The sequence below is a fragment of the Lutjanus erythropterus genome, chromosome 2, assembly GCF_056507025.1.
Source record: "Lutjanus erythropterus isolate fLutEry1 chromosome 2, fLutEry1.hap2, whole genome shotgun sequence".
Taxonomy (NCBI): Eukaryota; Metazoa; Chordata; class Actinopteri; order Lutjaniformes; family Lutjanidae; genus Lutjanus; species Lutjanus erythropterus.
The window spans coordinates 9,061,223-9,083,421 of record NC_139318.1 but is presented as its reverse complement, the minus strand read 5'-3'; the positions used below and the strand labels follow the sequence as shown (position 1 = coordinate 9,083,421).

Below are 22,199 nucleotides of genomic sequence, written 5' to 3'. Positions count from 1 at the left end.
TTGTAAAAGGGCAGACCAACTCTTAACAATTACATAAAACAGCAAGAGATATAGGAGGTCCATCTCTATGTACAATAGTTTATACCATAGTAGAGAAAACCTTTTGCATAAAACCTGCAAGTCAGTTATGAAAAAAACAACAATTTAGAAATTAGGACAAATTATTGTTGATTTGTTTCAGTGAACATTTCACACAAAGACTCTGGGATGCAGTTCCTCATTGATTCCCAAAAGGTGCACGAGTCTTTAACTCAGTGATCCAATGTGCTTCACTTTTCAGGAGGGGCTTCCTTTAAGCTTCCTCCTTGTCTGGAAATGTCAACGTTCTCAATATCAGTGTGAGGTTGGAGGACGTCTGAAATGGATTTTGGGGGGAGTTCACTCCCTATACAACAAAAGTGAGCAAGCAAGTGTGTGTGTGTGTGTGTGTGTGTGTGTGTGTGTGTGTGTGTGTGTGTGTGTGTGTGTGTTTGTGTAAGTGATTCTTTGTACTGGGAGATTGATTAATCGCTTCATGTGGGCACAGACCCATCCATGCTCAGTAACTGAGCAGTGGAAGACGTGTTCAGTTGCTTTAGTCAGAAGGAGTCATAAAAATACTACATTCAAAAAAAGTAACAAAAGTAAAAGTACTCATTATGCAGAATGAAAAACTTCTAGGGACTGTGATGAACATTAGCACTGTAGTTTTTTTTAAAAGAACTCCTGCACAACCATCATGTAGTCTCTGTTAACAGTGACAAACCTCCTCTCCTCTCTGAAGTGTCTGTACTTTCATTACAATTCTGTCCATGTGCTGTCTCTTTCTCTATAAATAGCATAAATCATCCTTAACCCTTTAGTTAAATGCATTATTTCCATGGACATGGACTAAGTTGACGTGCTCACTTTGATAACTCAGTGTGTAGCCATGGTAATACAAAGAAATACAGCAAATTAAAAATACTTCAGCTAAAATCAATAATACATTCATTACTACTCTGTACTTTTTACTTACTACTGATGGAATTGTTGTTTTTACAGTTCTGATTGTGTACCAGTTAAACAAAGGACATACGATGTTTTAACAAACCTTTTTACAGCAGTCATTCTGAAATCTGTAAAAATAGTGGGGTAAAGACAGGAGTTACCAATTAAGGTCCCATTCCATTTAGTGTTCCAGAGCCTTTCCAGTGAGCCAACATGCTTCAATGAGATATGCAGATGGCCAGCCTCAAAAAAGATGCTGTATCTCCAAAGAGTTTTAATCTGTTATTTTATAACATTTTGTGGTTTCATTTTAAAATTGCATCCAGATTTTTGTGAACTTGTATTTTTGTTGTTTAGCTTGTGTACTTTATTTTGAAGTCTGAGTAAACTTTATACTATATTTTGGCATGAAATGAATAAGATTTTCCCCAGATTTTTAGCTACTGTGAATAATGTTACTTTATTTTATTTAACAGTCCATATTTATTTCAGGATTTTTAGCCATTCACTTGAGTGCCTGGACTCAGATTTATATCACATCCAAGCCTTTTTCTCCTCTTTCAAAAGAAGATTCAGGTTTAGTGCAGACAATGCTGAGCACATATCTTCGCTTGTGGCGTTTAATGTAAACACGGCAGCTCAAACTGTCACAGTTTACTGCCGTGTGACACGCAATTAATGAACTTTAAACATGATTTAGCTGCTGTCTGCTCGTTGCAGCACATCTTTAGGAGGCGGCAGCCGCTCTGACAGGACCGCACAGCGACCTTGACAGGAAACAGCTGATTAGGTCATCCTCTAAGCTGGCTCAATCCCAAGTATTAAATGTACCAATCCTTCCAAATCTCACCCCAGCAATTTCAGTGAGCAAACATGATTGATTTGAACTTTTACTTGCCAGGGATGCTGCAACACAACACAACACCCTTTCAATAGACTAATGGTCCATGCGAGGAGGAAATAAAGAGGAGGAAAAAACAGCTGCTCTTTGAACTCCGCAGCAGAAAAAAAAAAAAAAAGATGTCTGAGCCGACTGCGAGGCTTAACATGCATTCCTGGGCTACAGATAGACGAGACATGCTTCCAGCGGGGGGTTGAAGAGAAAATCCACCCCAAATAGAATTCATGTATTACATTCCTATGATCCTGATCAGCTCAGGCTTGATTTGCGAGGATGAACAAGTCTTTTCTAAAGCTAGAAACAACAGAGCCAAGACTCTCTTGTTGCTGCATCAAGAGACAAATCCTGGAGCGGTTTCGTTCGGGATGAATGGATGACTGAATCTGAGGACACAAGGACAATACTCAGCACGATATTACCGGATGTGGACACACTTTCTCTGCTTCGTTACTGTTGAAGACTACAATGAAGTAAAGGGCGTCTGAGAGTACGAGCTCCAAACACTTTCAGAGTCTAATTCACTGACAGAGGGGGCAGCTGCTGGCTTTGTCAGATTAGAAACTTTCTGGTTTCTGGTTTTAGAAACAGAAGTGTCATGCGGAGTGTATGGATTAAACTGTCTGAGATCAAAAGAACAATATGTGAGCTCTGTTGTTGTGCAGCTCATCGTTTGAGTTTTTATCACATGAGAAAGCTGCAAATCCATAATTCTGTAATTACTTTGTATTCTTACTTTACCAGCAAGAATTACACTAATTTAACACGCCTAGACTGTGAACCTTTTTGACATCCCTTTAACCCAGTCTACTTTTTATTTCTATGTTTATGTGAAAGAGATAAAACCGCTCTAAAAGTATCAGTTTTATGACCCTAAATCCAGAGATGAGGATAAAGTGGCCAGCAGCGTCTTAAACTTCTCAACTGAAAACATTTAGATCCAGCTATTTTTGCAAAACCTGTTTGTCTGTATTTTTAATGAAAAACACAGCACAAACTAAAAGATATATACTTTATATTGCACGTCTCATGCATAACACTGTCAAAAAAATGTCATGATGTAAAAGAAACAAAGAAAAAAGGGAATTTCTTATGGATTTTGCCACTCCTGTGTGTCTCATTTCCATTTGTGACTGATGTTTTGAGCTTAGGTGCTACTGCTTCTCTTATGCTTTGGGTGATGTAAACAGGGAGTGTAATACTGCAATGGAGTTAGTGGGTAAGATGTGTGCTCAGTCTAGTCCCCACATTTTTTTATGCTTATATTTATTCACATTTAGGGTGAATCTGCATCATGAAAAGTCAACCAGCAGTGAACGTGGCAGTTCCTGTTTGCACTGAATGAATGTAGACACTACCTGGATTATTTTTATTACTTTTGATAATTAAGAAAAAGTAAAACATTTGTTTGTTAAGTGAACATTGGGATGTTTAACAAATATTGCATCTCCTGTTATTTGACAATTGAAAACCATATTAAGATTTCAATAAAATTTTGATTAATTGTGCAGCCTTAGTTTGTACCCGCAGCTTTACCTGTGTTTCCTCCCATTTCCAGTCTATGTGCTAAGCTAAGCTAACCAGCTGCTAGTTGGCTGTAGCCTTATATTTAAAGGGATAGTTCACCCAAAAATTTAAATTCTGTCATCAGCTGCTCACCCTCATGCCAATTAAAGGTCGGGTTTAGTTTTTTAGTCCACACAACACTGCTGGAGTTTCACAGGAAAACAGCAGAAAACAGTGGAAGTGAATGGTGACCAGTTTTCAAACATAAAAATCAACTGGAAAAAAAAAATCCCAACATGCCGTTTGCACACCGTCACACCACACACACACACACACACACACACACACACACACACACACACACACACACACACACAGTTCAGGCGGTGTGCATGTGAATGTGGCTCCATGCTAAGGATAATGACTTAATTTTCATTTTTGGGTGAACTATCCCTTTAACGGAACAAAAAGGGAATAAAATTAATGGACCCAAAAATACAGAATGGTGACATACAGCCCAGACAACACTAAAACACTACATACAATAAAATAACTACATAAATTAACAAAATATGATTAATTATAAAGCACTTAACATTATCTTCTATCTTTGAAGAAGCACACTGTCCACCTAACATCAGCTCCAAGAAGAGATGACGAAAGGCCAACTTGTGACTTTGAGGCTGGGGATACAGTATGCCTCTCCTTGCTTGAGGCGTTTAACTCGGTCACCTCTGATTTCCAAACCTACGTCTACACCTCCACGCTTACAGACCCTCATAGTGGAGCCACTGCCATGCTGGGCCGCCTGATAGTTGCAGGCCACTGGACAAGCCGGGCTCCTGGCGCAACTGGCGTAACGGTGTTCAGATACCTCGTCCCTCAGTCTTCTTTTTCTCTGATGTAAAAACAGCCGCAGGGGAATGAAGCCTGTGGACAACATGGGTGGTGTCACAGTTCACAAAACTCAGGAGCGATAGAGCTGATAGCACATAAGGAGTTTATTAATCAGTTCTAAAAGTGGAGGATGCAGGGGCAAATTTTGCTGGAAACTATTAAGTATGTGGCAATATGGTAAATGGGTGATATATTAATATTATATGATAATATCAGGCTAAATATCTCCTTTGGACATTATTATATCATGATATGACATGAATGTTATGCTTTCCTGGTTTTAAAGGGTTAGGGTTAGTAAAATTCTATCATTTTCAGAACTTACCAGTCTGTTCTAGTGGTTTCATTATTAGCCTTTATCCACTTAGTCATTATAGCCACATTACAAGAGTTGGCAAAAGTACATGCATTCTTTACTCAAGTGGAAGTACAGGTACTTCTACTAAAAAGGTGGGTTCTTTACTCAGGTGAAAGTGAAAAAGTACATTTCTATGGGCTTTGTCCTTGCAAAGCTACTGAACCCCACAGTTTCTCAACACTGGAGTTTCCCCTCTCTTGTCTTTTTTATCTTGTGTATTTTTGACATTTTGTCTTTTTATGTCTTGTTACCTCTTTTTCATTGTTTTTCATCTTCTTCCTTTTTCGTCTTTTATGCCGTTTTTGTCTCATTATGTCTTTTACATTGTGTTGTGTCATGTTATGAATTCTATGTTGTTTTTAATCCTTGTTACATCTTTTAAATTGTTTTTCATCCTGTTACATCTTTTGTCATGTTTTGTCCTTTTACATCTTTATGTTGTTTTTCATCTTATGTCTTTTTGGTCTTCTTAGGCTGTTTTACACAGTTTTTTGTCTTACACTGTTTCTTGCATTGTTTGGTCTTTTACATCATTTTATGTCTTATTTTAATCTTTTATGTCTTGTTCCTTTTTTTTGGGTATTTTTACAACTTAGTTACATCTGTCGTGTGTGATCCTGATGGGTGCACTGAGGAATTGTCTGGATGTTGTAAAGGCAGCACACTTTGTGCAAAACAAAACTAAAATAAAAATCTAGAAATGCAGATATTTGTGCTGAAATGTAGGGAGTAAAATTCAGAAAAGTAAATAGTCAAGTAAAGTACAAATACCCAAAATCTCCACTTAAGTACAGTAACTATTTGTACTTAGTTACTTCCTACCTCAGCTCATTACATATGATTATTTATGAAAAATTATGTTAATATTTTGTGAAAGCACCAATAGTCATCTTTGCAATATTGTTAAATATTGTTATTGAGGTATTTGGTCAAAAATATTGTGATATTTGATTTTGTTGAACTTTTATTTCATATGTTTTCTCTTTAAAAGTGATTTCTTCTCCTCTCCAAGAGCTGCAGCAGGTGTAGGTGACACTAGAGATGCTCCTGTTTGTATTCCTTCCTTGTAACTATATAATTTTTTTTATAAGGCACTATAGGCTATATTTGGTAAATATTTTAGAATGGGATTTAGAATCAAACTAAAAAAATAACTTTAACTGTAACTATGGCGTTTACAAAGTACAAAGTAGTGTCTTTATCTTTTTTTTTTTTTTTAACACATTGAAGCACCAGACTTAAGAAAAGGAACAGACCGCCTAACATTCCCAGCCTCATAAGCCAGATGGTGTGGTATTATGCCACTGTGTACACGGCCTGTTGTTACATGATTACATAAAGCATGTGCCTAACAAATGGCGCTGCTGTTGCGGCCCGCTTGCCAGCATAAATCATTGTAAATAGAATTATTAAATCATCTACTTTATGTGTGTTTGATGTAATCTGTTGTTCCCATGGAGGAGGATACGGCGGCGCTGACACCATCACCGCATTCAAAGTTCCCCCTCACGCGGCTTTTCGAACCGGTCTCAATTTACCCGTGGTTAGAATGTGCTCGAGTCTCACAGAAATTAGAGTATCTGTCACTTAGCGGCTTTAAAGTTGTTATCTAATTGGCTTAAAGCGACAAGAGCTGTCATAGGGCATTCAGTTTGTCACAAAAGAGGACAGGCAGCTTTGGGTGGGCAATTATCTTTAACTACCACTATGTTTAATGAGCATACGGTTACGCAATATGCAATATGGTGATTTTGCGGACTATACGTTCCTCCAACTGGGTAAATTCTTTATCTTTTTTGACATGACGACTCACTCAGACATGTCAAAACATTTTCCGGGCTCAATTAGCAATCCAGACTAACGTTTTAGAAAGACACAGATAAAGCTATGAATCCACAACATTTGGTTTTTCAAGCTGTCACCCGATTAAACCGTCTCAATATGGATACAATGCGGAGTCTCTCCGAGCAATTACGGCTGTGAAAAGGCCGCTTTCATATTTGATGGGGTCTCTTTTCACAAACAGAGGAAGCCGCTATCTGAGGCTGATAGTGAGGTTTTGGCCGTCATTCTCCTCCCTTTCTCGTCCGCTCAGCTTTTTCTGCATCTAAATCGACGGTGTTATCCCGCTGTAAAATGTTTTCTTCTCCTCGTTTTAAAGGGTACATCACAGTAAAATAATGTGATTTTCTTAACTTGCCCGACTGCTCCAGCACTTCTGTTATTTGCCTCTACACGCTTAGTTATTATATCAATTACTGATGATTATTTCTTAAAACTTTGTGTTAATATTTTGTGAAAGCACTTGACATCCCAACAAACTATTTGCAACATGGACTGAGGTATTTTGGTCAAAAAATATTGTGATTTTTTAACTTTTATTTCATTTTTTTTTTTTTTTTTTTTTTTAATCAAATTTCTTCTTTCCTCTAAGAGCTGCAGCAGTTGTTAGAGGTGTCCCTGTTTGTATTATTTTCTTATATCTATATTTTTTTTGTTGGCTAATGCACTATAGGCTGCATATAGTAATTTTTTATAAGGGTATTAACTGTTAATAATAATATAATAAAGTATGTAGAATTCTTAATAAAGCAACCACAAAAGCTTAGTAAAGGTTTAACAATAACATAAAGGGACACTTATAAGAAACTCATAAGGCTTTTATTAACATTCTGAAGCAGTCTTTAAAAAGTTACCATAAATGTCTTATAAACTTACAATAAACATGATTATTATGCTGCTATTATCACATACAGTCTTATTAACACATATTAATTAATACTAGACTTGCACCGATTAATTGGCAATGCTTGGAATCGGGCCTGTTTTCACGTGACCGGCCGGTCAGCATCACATATCCGATTCTGTGCTGGTCATTGTCACACACATGTTCTGCAGGATGGTCATGTCATGCGCGCAGCAGACAAAACTGACCGTGACATCAACACAGTGCTGATAACAGCTACACACTCAGACACATGCTAGCTTGAAGCTGGTGTCAGCGACAGATTCCAAGAACAGGATAAAGAGAAGACAGACAGTCTACAACGAGACAGAGCAGCTGACAATGACGCAGAACAACTTTGTAGGTCTTCAGGCTAATGTTAGCCAGCAGCAGACTGCTGTTCACACAGGGACAGTTAAAATCTCACCTCCTGTTCTGTCTGAAGAATAAACAACCTGTGTTGATGTGTCTCTTCAAACATTTTCTCATCCAGACTCCTTTAACTTCTGCTTCTGTTTTTCTCACAGCAAAGTTTTACTGCAGCAAACTGTTGCACTGCGTCAGTCTCTGGTTTGTTTACATCTGCTTCCACAGGAGATCACGTGAAATCGTGTCCCGCAAAATCCCACAAGATTCCATGATCTCGCAAGATCACGTTCACCCAATTCATAATCTTAGTATAAAACAATAATAAGGCCTGGTTGTAACCTGGAGGACTCTGGAGAAAATTTAAATAGTATTTAATAAATATTTAATAGTCAGTGTCTTATTATTAATATCCAATTTAATTTTTACAAGAAAAGTTGCAAAAATGTTTGTGAATGCTGTCAATTCGGTAAAAGCGGTATCGGCCAAGAAAATTGAAATCAGTGTATCTCTAATTAATACACATCTTAAAAAGGCCTTATTATCTATTAACTAATGCTTATTACAATCAGGTTAATGTGTTACCAACATAATTACCATTATCCATTAATATACCATTAATATAATAGTTAATATTAACCATTATAACAGAACATGTTTGTTTGATAAAGGAACCAGCAAAAATCACATCATGTTATCATTTAAAATTATTATTAAAGTGGAAGATGCACAGTAAATGGGCAATATTTTGATATTAAGTGAGGCTGGTTATTGTGTTTGGATATCATGATATTGTGATATGACATAACTACTCTCTCGAGCAATTATGGCTGTGAAAAGGCCACTTTCATGTTTGATGGGGTCCATTTTTATAAACAGAAGAAGCCGCTATCTGAGGCTGATAGTGAGGTTTGGACCTGTGTTCTCCTGCCTTTCTCATCCGCTCTGCTTTTCTTGCTTTTTTTTTGCATCTGAGTTGAAGGTGTTACCTGGCTGTAAAACATTTGTGTTGATTTTTGTTTGTTCCACTTCAGCTGTAAATGAATGGCCACTGTAGTCCCGTGGGATCGCGGCCCGCCACAGCCCACCCACCCCCCCTTCCCCTCCAGGCTCTTCTCTATTGTGTCTAGTAATAAGGCTCTGGAGAGCGTGCACTTACTTATAACTGAAGCGGAGAAGGGCCATGAAAGACCATTGTGCTGCACATTTTGTCTATTAAAAGAAGAAAGTCTGTAGAGGCACTTTGTGTGTGCTGCAACGCCCGGCCCACTAATATTCTGCTGTTTGTGAGACACTTCAGTGCTGGTAGGCGGGTAAGCAACACAGTCTGACATTGTTTTTCATGTAATCAGCTCCTACTTCTGTATTATATGATGATCCTCTGCACTGTAAAAATAAACTTTGTTTTGTGTTAACTCAAAGCCGCTACAAAGAACTTCAATATTTTGTTGATTTCAGAAGCTTCTTTGGACAATAGCAGTTGTTTTTACACTGTAATAACCACAAAATGTAACGGCAAATATAAATTTATCTAAATAAAAATCTTCCCCTGCCTCTTTTTAACTGGCTAACACACTTATCACTGTGACTTTGGCTGGGAAAATATAAACACAGGCTTGTTTCATCTGATTTCACAGAGAAGTCAACACTGCGACTCTTTTATAACCAGTTTAAACTTCTTGTAGTACCTTAAAAACTTCCAAATGTAAGTGGAGTGAATTTGAATAGACAAGTTGAGGTACTTTTAAAGAAAACAAACTTTTCAAATAAACTTGATATTGATTCAGTTGTACTTGAGAAAACATGTTCAATAAGCTAAAGCTATTAAGTTTAACCAACAACTGTTCAGTCACACTGATAAACATTACAAATAAATTTAATTTCCTTTTTCCTTTTCTCTGTTTGAAAAGCCAGTTTTTCATTTCACACAAGCTGCAGCTGCTCCTGTTGAAGCTGCTTTGTTGCAGCATCAACACAAAGACAAAATGTGAAACTGCTTCCAGTGGAGTTATGAACTTTAAAGTGTAAGGGGGCAGGGACTGAATCAGAGTTGCAACTATTAATTGACTATTGAATTAATCGCCAGCTATTTTCAGAATTATTTTCAATTAAAAAGTGTCCAGATTCTCTAATTTCTGCTTCTCAAATGTGAACACTTTCTGGTTTCTTTACTCACCTACACCAGTAAACTGAATATCTTTGAATTGTGGATAAAACAAGACATTTGAGGACATCATCTTTGGCTTTGGGAAACAGTAATTAACATTATGTACAATTTTCTTACATTTTATGGACCAAATAACTAATCCATTAATGGAGAAAATCAATGCTGGAGATGATAATTAGTGGCAGTCCTAGACAGAATTCAATACACACTTTCATCACAGTTCACAGTTTTTTGGTTTTTGTGAAAACAAGCAACCATGACTTATTTTAAAGTCAAATTATTAATAAGAAGTGTCTTAGGAGAGTTGAAACTCTCAAACAATGCATACTGGGAAATCTGCTAATGTACTGGTTCTTTTTGAAACTTTACTGAGTTGATTGAACTCAGCTCATTACAAGTCAGTTTAGTTGACTTGAGTAAATAAAACTTGTGTATTTACTTTCTTAAAGGAGCAATATGTAACAATTTTGCATCCAAAATGAGCACAGCTGTCCAAATAGCGAATTATAATGAATAAACGTTATATTAGATGGTTTGAAATCCTATTTAATATGCGATCTGTGGTTGAAGCTAGTTGTTTCTTCCCAGATTTGAGGAAGCTCAGGCAGGCTGCAGGAACACTGCAGGAGCGCAGGAAGAGCACTTCACTGTAATTTGATCAAGGCTCAATTGTCTGTCAGTGTAAAGTTCAGCCTGTTATCCTGAAAACAAAAGCCCACTGCTCTGAAAATACACATTCTGGAGTTGGAGTTCAGTGACTGCCTGCCAGACTCCATTAACATAGTCCCCAATTTAACAATTATAAATACCTACTCTTTCTAAAAAGACTATTAATGATTTCTTACAACACCTAAATAGACACTTGCACATTTGGCAACTATTTGGCATGAATCTGAACTCTAATTAATGTGAAATGGGTGAACAATAACACAAGCTTGTGACCGGAAGTGAGGAAGCGAGTATTTTAATATGGCATGTTTTCTTCATCTCTGATAACAAATCATGGCGATTTTATGGTTTATTACAGTAAATATATTACATATTTCTCCTTTAAGTTCATGAGAAAACATTAGTTGATTCCACTAAATCCCTGTATGATTTTTTACAGTGTACTGACTCCAGTGGCCGCAGCACAGAACATACTTGATATTCTGCAACAAAACGAGCAAATGAGTCTATTCTATAGGGTATATTATAGTATAAAAGATGTAATATAGCAAGAAAATACCATGGTGATAACACAACAGCACTGTCAGTGTTTTCTCAAAAAGGTTCTAATGCCTCAAAGGCACCAAATTGGCACAACACGCAGAGTTAAGATAGCAGTGCACAAAAACAGCTTTCCACAACTTCTGTCTACTGTACAAAAGGGCTTTAGCAAAGCCCCTTTTTTTTCCCCCACATCAAAGCTGCTTTCTTTTTCCAAATGAAACAATGCGCCGTTTTCCCAGCTGAACCTGAAATCATTGAGAGAAAAATTAAAAAATCAAAGCAGAAGGAAATATAGAACTTCTCAAAGAAATAATCAGCCGCTAAATCACCTTGGGGCCTAATCAAATCTGCATTGTCCGTTTTCCAATACGATATAAAACGCTGCTTTTTTGCTTGTTTATCTGTGCAGAACCTCTTATTGCTTTGATGGCTATACATCATTGATAACAAATAACACCGTCTGAGCTCTTTTTATGCCCCGGCTGGAGTAAGTTATGGCTCTGAGCCATTTTTCTGAAATGACTGATTTTCCTCCCACCTTTGTGTTTCTTCTAATAAGGTGCATCTGTGTGGAGAGATTGGAGAATCTGTTGCCGTTTTAAGTGAATTATACCCTTCGTTGATCACCCCTAACACCAATGATTATCATGTGCACTAGTCTAGAATACACAAGCGTGAAGGCAAGGTTGCAGGCATTTGTTTTAATTGTGGCACCATAATGATTAAGCAGCATTTTTATGTGGTTTGACTGGGTCCTGGCAAGATGGATGGCCCGCAATGCTATCTATTCTCAGGAAGTCAAGTCCTTGGCACCACAGTGGTTCACTGCTGCTTAGATTAACACTAAGCTGGAGGGCACCATTTCTGGGCTCTCTCCACCTTTCCTTTCTTTCCAGTTGAAAAACAATCAAATGTACAGGTCTTCTTGTAGTCTGGAATGCGTCCATCTCCCAAGTCTGTGCTGAACAATATTTAATTTGTTAATTTACATGTTAATTTTCTCCATTTATTTTCTTTCTTTTTTTTAAGGTGGAAGCTGAACGGCACAGACATCAGTCCCAAATCTGGATCTCACTACAGCCTTTCTGGAGGCAACCTCAGAATCAGCCATCTGAACAAAGACCAAGATGCTGGAACGTATCAGTGCCTCGCCTCCAACTCTTTCGGGACCATCGTCAGCCGAGAGGCCAGTCTAACCTTTGCGTGTAAGTCGGCTGTTTTTTCCACCCTTCTCTCCCGGCAAAACTTTTGTGGCTTCTGAGCTTCCACTGAAATCGAGACTCAGCAGAAAAAAAAAAAAAAAAAACACTCCGGGATAACAGGATAGTGGGTTCTGCTTGATAACGTGATGAACATGGAAACATCTCTCGGGGGAGCTATTAACTTCCTGTGTGTGCTGAGTAGAGTTTCCTCTAAGTCATCACAGCAGATCAAACACAAACCTACAAAAAAGTCTTAGTGAAGTGAAACTCAAAGCAAAACGTCTGTATGGTAAATAATAGAACTGCTACAAGTGCTGCTAGAGGAAATATATTTTACTTAAAGGGATAGTTTGGATCTTTTGAAGTGGGATTGGATGAGGTACTTATCCATAGTCAGCGTATTGCCTACAGTAGATGGTGGTCGGCACACCGCCAGTTTGGTGAATCAGCAGTGCCAATATGGGAAGCTAAGCGAGCTTCAGCAGGAAAATATATGTAGCCACCTTTAATGCTTTACCTTACCATCACACAGTTGTATAATCCAGAGTGGCAGTTGTATAATCCAGATATCTTTAAATCAACCAGACTCCACTGGCAAAATTAGTAATTTTACCTCGCACAACACAAGAGTTGCTGGTCTACCGCTGCCTTGATTAGTTATGGTATGTGTCCACAGGGGCGTTTTTGAATACAAAGAGTAGCAATGTTTCCCAGCATTGGCCACCTGACCGGCAACAGGCTACACCCTCCTACAACCGTGCAAACACTTCCGGCTTCACCTGATTGGATAAACACTCACTTGTGGGCCGTCTGCTCCCGCACTACAAATTGTATCAACATGGTGGCTCAGTTGGAAACTTTCTCTTATTTTCTGAAAACAGTTAAACGAAATGCATTTTCTGCAAGAAAGCAGTCGTGCAACTGCTGGATATGAAGGAAATATTAAGCAGAAAATGTACCTAAACATGTAAAGTCAAAATAGTCATTATGCAGAATAGCCAGTATTACTCCTGCAGTTTATAACTTTTATCTCCCTCCTCTGGCAGTCAGAATAATTGCAGAAACACTGTTCCAGTGTACTTATGATTTTTACCTAAAGGTGAGGTCATAACCCTGCTCTGCTGCTATGGTTGCTCCCACCTTCAGTTCTGGAAAAATAATCATTGCTGGTTGATGTAAACTGCATCTCTACTGATGCACCAGCATGGGAGTGTCGCCACAGACGCCAGAGTTAAAAATCTCAGTATATTGTTCCAAATGGCAGTAATGTAAATTACTTTCTATACTGTTGGATAGTTCATTCTATACTTTAGAGTTTGGCAGCAAGGCTAAAATTTTCCAAATGACCGTCGTTAGGCCATCAAACCTTGAGTAGTGATATCTTTGTCCCCTCTCCGTTCTCTCAGGTCTCAGCTGGGAAATGTTCGCAAGCAGTGATTTCACTACATAATACACACTGCTTACGTTCACTATGTCCACTAAACAAAATAAACTAACAAAGTGTCAAGAAATTAAATATTCTCACATTTACTTTCCTTTTTAAATGGAGAAATACAACCATACACCTTCTAAATTCAAATTTCTCTCTTTTAGAGAACTATAATGAGCTTAATTGGCTCGTTGAATCCTCGGAAAATTCACTTAATTCAGACTCGACAGAAAAACATGTAAAACTCACCAAAACGATCTTTGTTAGTCTGTCCGCTCTTCCCAACAACCACCAAATCTGGTTTGGTCGAATTATATCTTTAATTCACTGCGTGAAAAGAGTGTAAAGAGTCTATTTCTGCATGCTGTTTATCCCTCACTCCTCATCCAGCTTATGGTCTGACTGAGTGGGCGTGAGCTGCACCACTGGATGAGAGCATGGCGTGGAGCAGTGGCTGTCACTTTGTAGACCACTACATCAGCAAAATAAAATAACAAATATCGCCCCTAAAATCTGTCCATAAAAAGCGACCAGTGATCAACTCAGCCCATCGTCGATAGGCGATATATTCATCCAACCGCCCAACCCTACTGTACTTTAATAATGGATAATAAATGAATCTATCGAAAGCTCTGAACTAAATTGAATTGGAGTCAAAAGTACAAAATCTCTTTTTGAAATTGAGTGCTGTGGAGGTATAGAATAACCTTAAATTGACAAATTGAAGTAAAGAACAAGAATCTCAAAATTGTACTTTTCACCAGTGCACTTTTAGTTTGTACTGCTCTCATTTAGGAACCTGCTAACATATTTTAGAACACCAAACTGAAAAAAAAAAACAGCATTCCAATACGCAAACTCAGCATTATGAGTTTTGCAGATTAATGCTTTTTTAATGACTCTTTTTTACTGACTTCTGACCATCACGATGATAAATTGTTTGACAGATTTTGACGAGTCTAACTGACAGCCTCAGGACTTCATATTCCTAAAGCAGCAGGAAGTCAATAATTGCCTGCTGTATGTGCCAGTTATTGGACAGGAATAAATGATGACATTAACAGCGAGTGAGTGATCGCTCGCTCAGATTAGATTCTGAGGTTTAGCGTTTGGGGACAAGGCCACCAATATGTCTGGGGCCATTTGTTTGCTCCCCTGCACCAGTGAGAAGTCAATCTGATTCTGCTGCTGGATTTCCACGATGATAGGATGACAGTTCCATCAATTGTTGGGCTCTGACCTTACCAGCCTTCAGTTGTTGTCACAGAGCCGGGGTGTGCATGTATGACCGAGTGTCATCTATCTTCTTTATTACTCTTGCTATAGCTTAATTAACTCCACAGCATGATTGAATGGTGACGGTTCAAGTGAATAATTTAAAGGTCAACTGGTATTATTGGAAAGTGTCATGTAATTCTTTATAGAAATTTAAAGCGACCGAAGTTTTTTCTTTTTTTTTTGAGTTTTTCTCCTGCGGGTTGGGAGGTTGAAATGTTCTGTTCCTGTAAACGCACACTACAGTCAAAATACACAGGGTGCACACTTTAGGTGCAAGTGGTGTTTCAGCGCTCATCCTGTTTCCCTCCAGTAGAGACCGTGACCTTTCGGTGCTAATTAGTTTTACGCGTAATTTCACTGTGATTTTGACACAAGACAGAATCTGAGCCTACTCACACCTCTAATAAGCACACTGGTAATTACGGCTGTCAGAGACAAAATGGGAGTAATCATTTTGAACTATAAAACTGCACATCTGCTGCACCTGAAAGGTCAAAAGTCAAGACACCTAAAAGATTGTCAAATCTTTGATCTAATTTTGCACTTTCTCGAGAGCGTCTTACTTCCTGTAATCGATGTCCCATCCTGTTTGAACGAGGACGAGGAGTTAGAGCGTTAAGGAAACTTGTATTCAATTGAAGCATGAAGAGGTGGGATAGCTGAAATGTATGCATGAAAATGCTGCTAAATGAAGGCGGGGGGGATTTGATTTACTCCATTGCACTGGGTAACTTCACACGCAAGCGCCCCGTCATGTGAATGTAAACATGGAGACCACTGAAGTCAGCGTTTCATTTATAAGTCACTGCGCAGTGGAAGGCGGCAAATTTGTGAGCGGATAACGAGGGCGAAGACGAGGAGAAAGAGGGCTGATTTTATGCTTATGGCTTTCTGTGGGGCAGTGGCTGCTGCTTCTGTGTGTTTGGATGCAGAGTCAGAGGCAGGAGTGGTGGGATTGTGGCATGAATGGCTTCACAGAAACACAATTCATCCTTTGTCCTTTCATGCAGAATTTTAGGATGGCAAGCAGGGATGAGTACCATGCACATTTGAACCAATCCAGTACTGGTACCAGACACCAACACCCAACAGTACCTTTTTCAGCACTTTACTCTCTCTGTAATAACAAAAATATAAATCCAAACTTCTCATTGTTATTTATTTTCTAATACTGTCTTATTTATTTAGTGCATTTTATAGAACATGTGAAATGAAAACCCTCACTCTTCCATCTCAATCCTGTCTCTACAACCTGCAGTTTGTCAGTCTGTTACCAGGGGAACGCTGTTGTTTATGTTGCAGAGGAAGCACACCTGATATCCTCCCTGTTATGTTGTTGTCATTATCACTGCTGTGCTCACATACTGTAATATTTCCTCATCGATAGTCTGCAATTCATGAATATTGGTTTCATACTAACATTTCGACATAATGACCACCCAGTTGCTGGCTAATGCTAGTAAAAATGCTAAGTCAATCAAGACAGTAATCACAGTAACAGCCCAGTTATCTCCAACAACAACTTATCCAACAAGCTAATTTATCACCTGTCACAGTTGATGAAGTTGCCTCACTTAAAAATTTGTTGTCCATGGAGGATTAAGTTACGCTGTTTAGATACTAGCTTAATGCATGCTAATGTTAGCTGCAGCTGGGGACTTTACTCTCAAGGAACTCATTATCTTTTAGATGAAGTGTATTTTGTGTTTATTAGACGTGTTGCCCTCACCAGGTTTGTGTTTCACATTACAAAGACTGCAGTGAGTGTTGTCTGTATTGAGTTTTGAAATGTTTAACCACACTTGCTCGTGGTTGCCCTGACAAACTCACTCCCCTCTGCTTGGAATGATGTGCAGCTGCTCGCTCTAACACTGATAAATATATCTATACTCCCAGGTATCAAAATTTAGCATTGGCTTATTTCGCATGAATCGATACCCAACATCAATTTCCAGGTCCCATAGTTTATAATTCATAATGTAGTAGTAGTAGTTACTAATTATCACATACTTGCCATGAAATTTGAGGTGAATTTATAGTAAATTTTGAAGAACTTAAATATGTGAAATTGTAATTACCACCTACTGTCATGAAAATGACACTGGATGAAATATCACATACTTACCATGAGATCTGGGGGTTATTTTTGTGAAATTCAGAGGAATTTCATATATGTTGCTTTGTAATTAGCACCAACTACATGAAAATGACACTTCAGAAAATTATCACATAATTAACTGTGAAATTTGGGGGTAATTTGTGGATAAATTCAGAGAAATTTCAAATATATTACTTGGTGATTTCCACCTTTTCATAATGAGATTATTGATAGAAATTGAAAAGTTTGGGTTAAAAACTAAATACTAAAATAAGTTCATGATGGTACATACAGTTAGGTATTGGGTCACGTGATATTATGTAACTCAAAACTTTACATAATATCCACCTTCGGTTTCACGGGGAACACACACTGTGGTCTCCTGAGTGACAGCCCTGTGTTTGTTTGATCCATCCACCCCACTTCCTCTGTGTGCAGACTCTCTCCCTCTTTATAGTCCATCACCTGATGTGGATGGATTTAGATTGAAGTTACTTGAAAGCCTGGTGCATCTCATATAGATGCTAATGGGCACTTGTTCATCTGTATGAGACCAACACGCTGTTGGTTTGTCTTTTCATGGGATTTGTTGACAAGAAAAAATAGAATATCGCCAGTCATCCTTTATGTGGATGGTATACTATTTAACAAGATTAATTAAGTCTTTAGTGATGCTGCTACCCAATAGATGTGTAGACTTTTAAATACACATGTAGAGTAACTACGATCTGTTTGTGCAGTTTCCTCCTCTCTTTAACAGTAGTTTAGTAGAGAGAAAGAGCAGAGCACATTTTGTAAATAGATTTATTGTGAACTGTCCCAGTGGAACGGAGGAATCATTCCTTAGTAATAGAGGCAGGTAGTGAGCCATCTCTTTTCTTCATGTTTCTTCATACATCTTTCTCCTGTCACCTTCTATGAACAGCTACCTGACCACATGGCAAATGTTTCATCTGAAATGGCCAAGACAGGCAAGACTTGAGCAGATTTGTTGCCTGACCCGGGATTAAATTTGATGCTGTGGACTGTATGGCGTCAGTTGTCTGTGTGTGTGTTTCTGTATAAATTAGCTGTGTGATTCAGAGTGACTGTTCTTTCACCCAACTCTACCTCATGACAAACACAATAAAACACATACAGAGAGAAAGGAGGCCATGTGTCTTAGAAATGGTAGTCATTTCTGTAGACACACTATTAGAAAGACGCTGCACAGATTTAATATATAGTGAACTACGAAATATAGATGAGATTGGCTGATATATTAGAGCTGATGTGGACACTGGTGAAAAAAGTAACCTTTCTCCGAACAATCTTAACTCTGCACAGACATGTAAAAACTGATTTTTGGCGGCCCAGAGAGGGCAATATACTTCTGCATAAATGATTATTTTCATTACTGATTAATCTATCGATCATCTTCTTGATTAATCGATGAGTTGTTTGGTCCATAAAATGTCGGAAAATGGTAAAAAATGTTGATAACTGTTTCCTATTGTGTCTTGTCCACAACCTTGAGATACTAGTTTAATGTAGTAGACAACTAAAGAAACCAGAAAATATTCACATTTCAGAAGAAAACTGAGAATTAGAACTCAAAATGATTAGGTTTAGCGAGACAAAATTGATTATTGAAATAGTTGACAATCACTTTAAAAGCTGACAGCTAAGAGATTAATCGTTGCAGCCCTAAGCCCTTCTTAATGTTATGGTACATTTCAAATGCCATGTCTACGCAGTTTAATCTTGTCTTGTGTCATTTAATGCCATTCAATCCAACGCATTTTATCAGTTTTGGATCTGGCCGTCGTGGTTATCTACGCTGTTGTTAATGTTGTGAAATGGTTGCAGTCCAGTTAGGTTAAGCCACTAAAACCGCTTGGTTCGGTTTTGGAAAACATTACGGTTTGCGTTAAAATAAGTGTGACCTATGTATGTAGCTTGATGGTGGAGACCAAAACTGAGCTAGAAGGTGAGGAGTGAATGACAGGTTTACATTAATTAGATGCCCAGACCCACAACTCCAAATGAATCCTGATGTGGCTCACACCAAGTTAACTTGCATGCTAAAGTTAAAATAGAGTCAATATTGTCTTTTGAGCCATTTGTCCACCACAACCTCCTCCATTCACATACTTAACACTATGTCTCTGTGACATCTGAGCATAAAATGACAGTCTTTGCATAAGTCAATACAGATGAAACAGTGTGAAGTGATACACAAAAATCAAAACAAAAATCACTTAAAACATTAGCATCTTATACAAACATCGTTTGGTGAGACCAGCATGATTCTTTCCCTGCCTGCTCCAGTATGAGTCAGTCTCATCTATCTTGACATGACTGGCAGGCAGGATCAGAAATCAAATATAGAAGAGCTGAGTTCCTCTTCTGGAGCTGGCATGAGCCCAACTCACTCTGCAGCACTGACCAGGAGCACACACACTTCTTTATGATGGGTTTTAGGGGCCGAAACCCCACCTGGGGTCATATATGGTCAGCATCGTGAGAGATTTGTACAGCTGATACTGTAGAGTATAGTGGTATTCATTTATGTATTTCTTCATGAAATGATAACTGACTTTGAAATATATATGATACTTCATACATGAGATCTGTGCCTCCCTTATGCTGTTGAATTGAATACAAATTGTATCACTCTCTTGTGTAAACCCCTGGTGGTGTAGCAGTATAAGATCCATTTGGAGGTTGCTAAAGGTTGGGAGTCTATATAGAAGTTGACATTTCAGGTAATTTGGTAGCAAAACAAAAGGTACATCACTCACTTCAGCGACCACAAGGCTTGCTATCAGTTAGATTGATAAAAATACAACTTTGTCATGAAAACCATACTTAAACCCAATCGATATCATCATCATTTCCATATGAGCAATGGATCAAAGATGTGTCATTTCTCGTAGTAAAAAATCAGAGATTTATCACCTCTGTCGGTTGAGGGGACCCAACAGTTCCCTTAGACTCTGCGGAGCAGCAACAGGCAGCTTTTCTCAAGTGATGAAGCTCCGATAAACCCACTGCGCACTGGTCAGAAACAGAAAACAAAATTAGCAGCTAGAGCTGGTGAACATGTTGGGGCATTCAGCAGTTAAGGACCCAGATATTTCTCAGTTGGTGGTGGAAACCAAAACTGAGCTAGGAGGCGAGTGACAGATTTATCTTAATTTGGTGGCCATAAACACAACTACAGATTAATCCCAATGTGGCTTGACTGACTGATTAAATTTACTTGATGATAAACATATTTAACAATGCACAGATGCTATTACATGCATTTAAAATAACCAATGATAAAAACACAATAAAACCAGAAGGCTTAATATCCTTTGTGTCCTCTAGTATACCACTTAGGACAAAACAAAAAAAACCCAACAACAATTAAAATTGCATATGCGACATTTACTTTTTGTAACCACTTCTTTAAGGCCACTTTAAACGTGGGCTGTCAAGCACTCAGTTTCAGATTTGTGGACAGATTGTTCCACTGCACTGCTGCACTGTAAAGAAATTTTGGGCTTTTGGATCGAAAAGTCTGTCAGGCTGCTTCTTGTAAAGCAGCTGTGGCTGTTTTATATATATTAATATGAAGTATTGTTTTTCACATTCTCAGCCTAATTTAACCTTTAACCTTTTTAAAATGGGCATTATCAAGATGTGTACATTGAATTAACTTTTACTATAACCTTTGTCAATCAATTTTGAGACTTTTGTGAGCTGAGAACTTAATTTTTTGATTTTTCTTGGTGAGGGTTTTCAAAGCCACGTTTTCACCTGTTAAATACCTGTCCAAAATGCAACTGCGATAATTTGCAGTTATATGAAGCTCTCCAAATCTAACTTTGAAATTTGGTGACCATGGTAATTTTATTTTTGAACCAAAAAGACAGGCCTCGGTTTTCCCTAAGTGAAGGGATAATCTGCTTTCTCCCACCTGTCTGCTTAGATTTTGAAGTTCCTCTCTGATAGTATTCTTAACCACTGTTTTATCCTTATATGCTACTATTAAAGCACAGTCATCCACATATACGCAGCTTCTTTGAAAATTTTTATATATAATAAAAAGAACAGTGGGCCCAGGATACTACCCTGTGGCACTTCACATTCACTTATTCTTGACTCTGAAAGGGTCTCATTCACATGAAACATTTGAGTATGATTTGGTTGGTATGAGGTCAGCTCAGTAAAACCCATTGCTCTTTAATTCATTAATAAAATGCTGTGCTCTACCGAATCAAATGCTTTCTGCAGATCCAGCATGACCATACCACAGAATCCCCCACTATTCACTTCTCTTCTAACAAGGCCTGTTCAATACAGCATATTCCAGTAGAATGGGTTCTTCTAAAACCGGATTATAGCTCATGTAAAAGATTGCCGTTTAAAATGTATTCATTCATGTATGAAGGTGCAGTCACAATAGGTACTAGTCTGTAGTTACTTTGGTCACTTTTGCTCAGACCTGGTGGCAGCATTATCGGGAAATGGGGGGTGGTGGGGGGGCATTCGTTTTTTTGGGTCAGGCACAATAAATCGGTACTTTGAATTGCGCCGTCAAATCTATGACTGCTACATCTGTTGCCTGTAGCCCACAGCATTAAAAATATATAACTGTAATAAAGATAAAAGCAAATAAAGAATTTATGGGCTGCCTTGAGCTGAAACTTTTTCCTGGAAGACCATAATGAGTATAACAAGTTGCACGCAGCAATGTCAGCATTTAGTTGGATTTAATAAACACTGCTATACCTCTGCACAGACTGGCTTAAAACAAAAACATGCCCATCAATGATGCAACAGGCTAAATTTATCTGTTGCTTCTGTGCTTACATCCACTCGCAGCTACAGTGTTATGTTGATATGAGTGGAAGGTCCTTGTTGGTTCTGCCAATCATATTGTGCCAAGTTCTAAACTTTTTTAACTTGAAATAATTGGATTACTGTGCTGCTAACTACTACTACTAATAATAATAATAATAATAACAAATTATGTTAATTATTATGAGGCAGCAACTGAAGGAGAGGGGACAGAGGTCTTGCAAGGGTGGGCTCTGCCTGGCAACAAATGGTGAAGCACCTGCT

At 38.2% G+C, this 22,199-nt stretch overlaps 1 protein-coding gene across 2 annotated transcripts in view; it reads left to right on the top strand.

Annotated features, from left to right (window-relative positions):
• cntn4 (contactin 4) overlaps positions 1-22,199 on the top strand; it is a 262,790-nt gene that overhangs the window by 81,630 nt on the left and 158,961 nt on the right. For both annotated transcript variants that reach the window (XM_084727589.1, XM_084727582.1), the window contains exon 4: positions 12,128-12,303. In XM_084727589.1, coding sequence (XP_084583715.1) covers positions 12,128-12,303 — 176 coding nt within the window. The remainder of the gene's footprint in view (positions 1-12,127; positions 12,304-22,199) is intronic.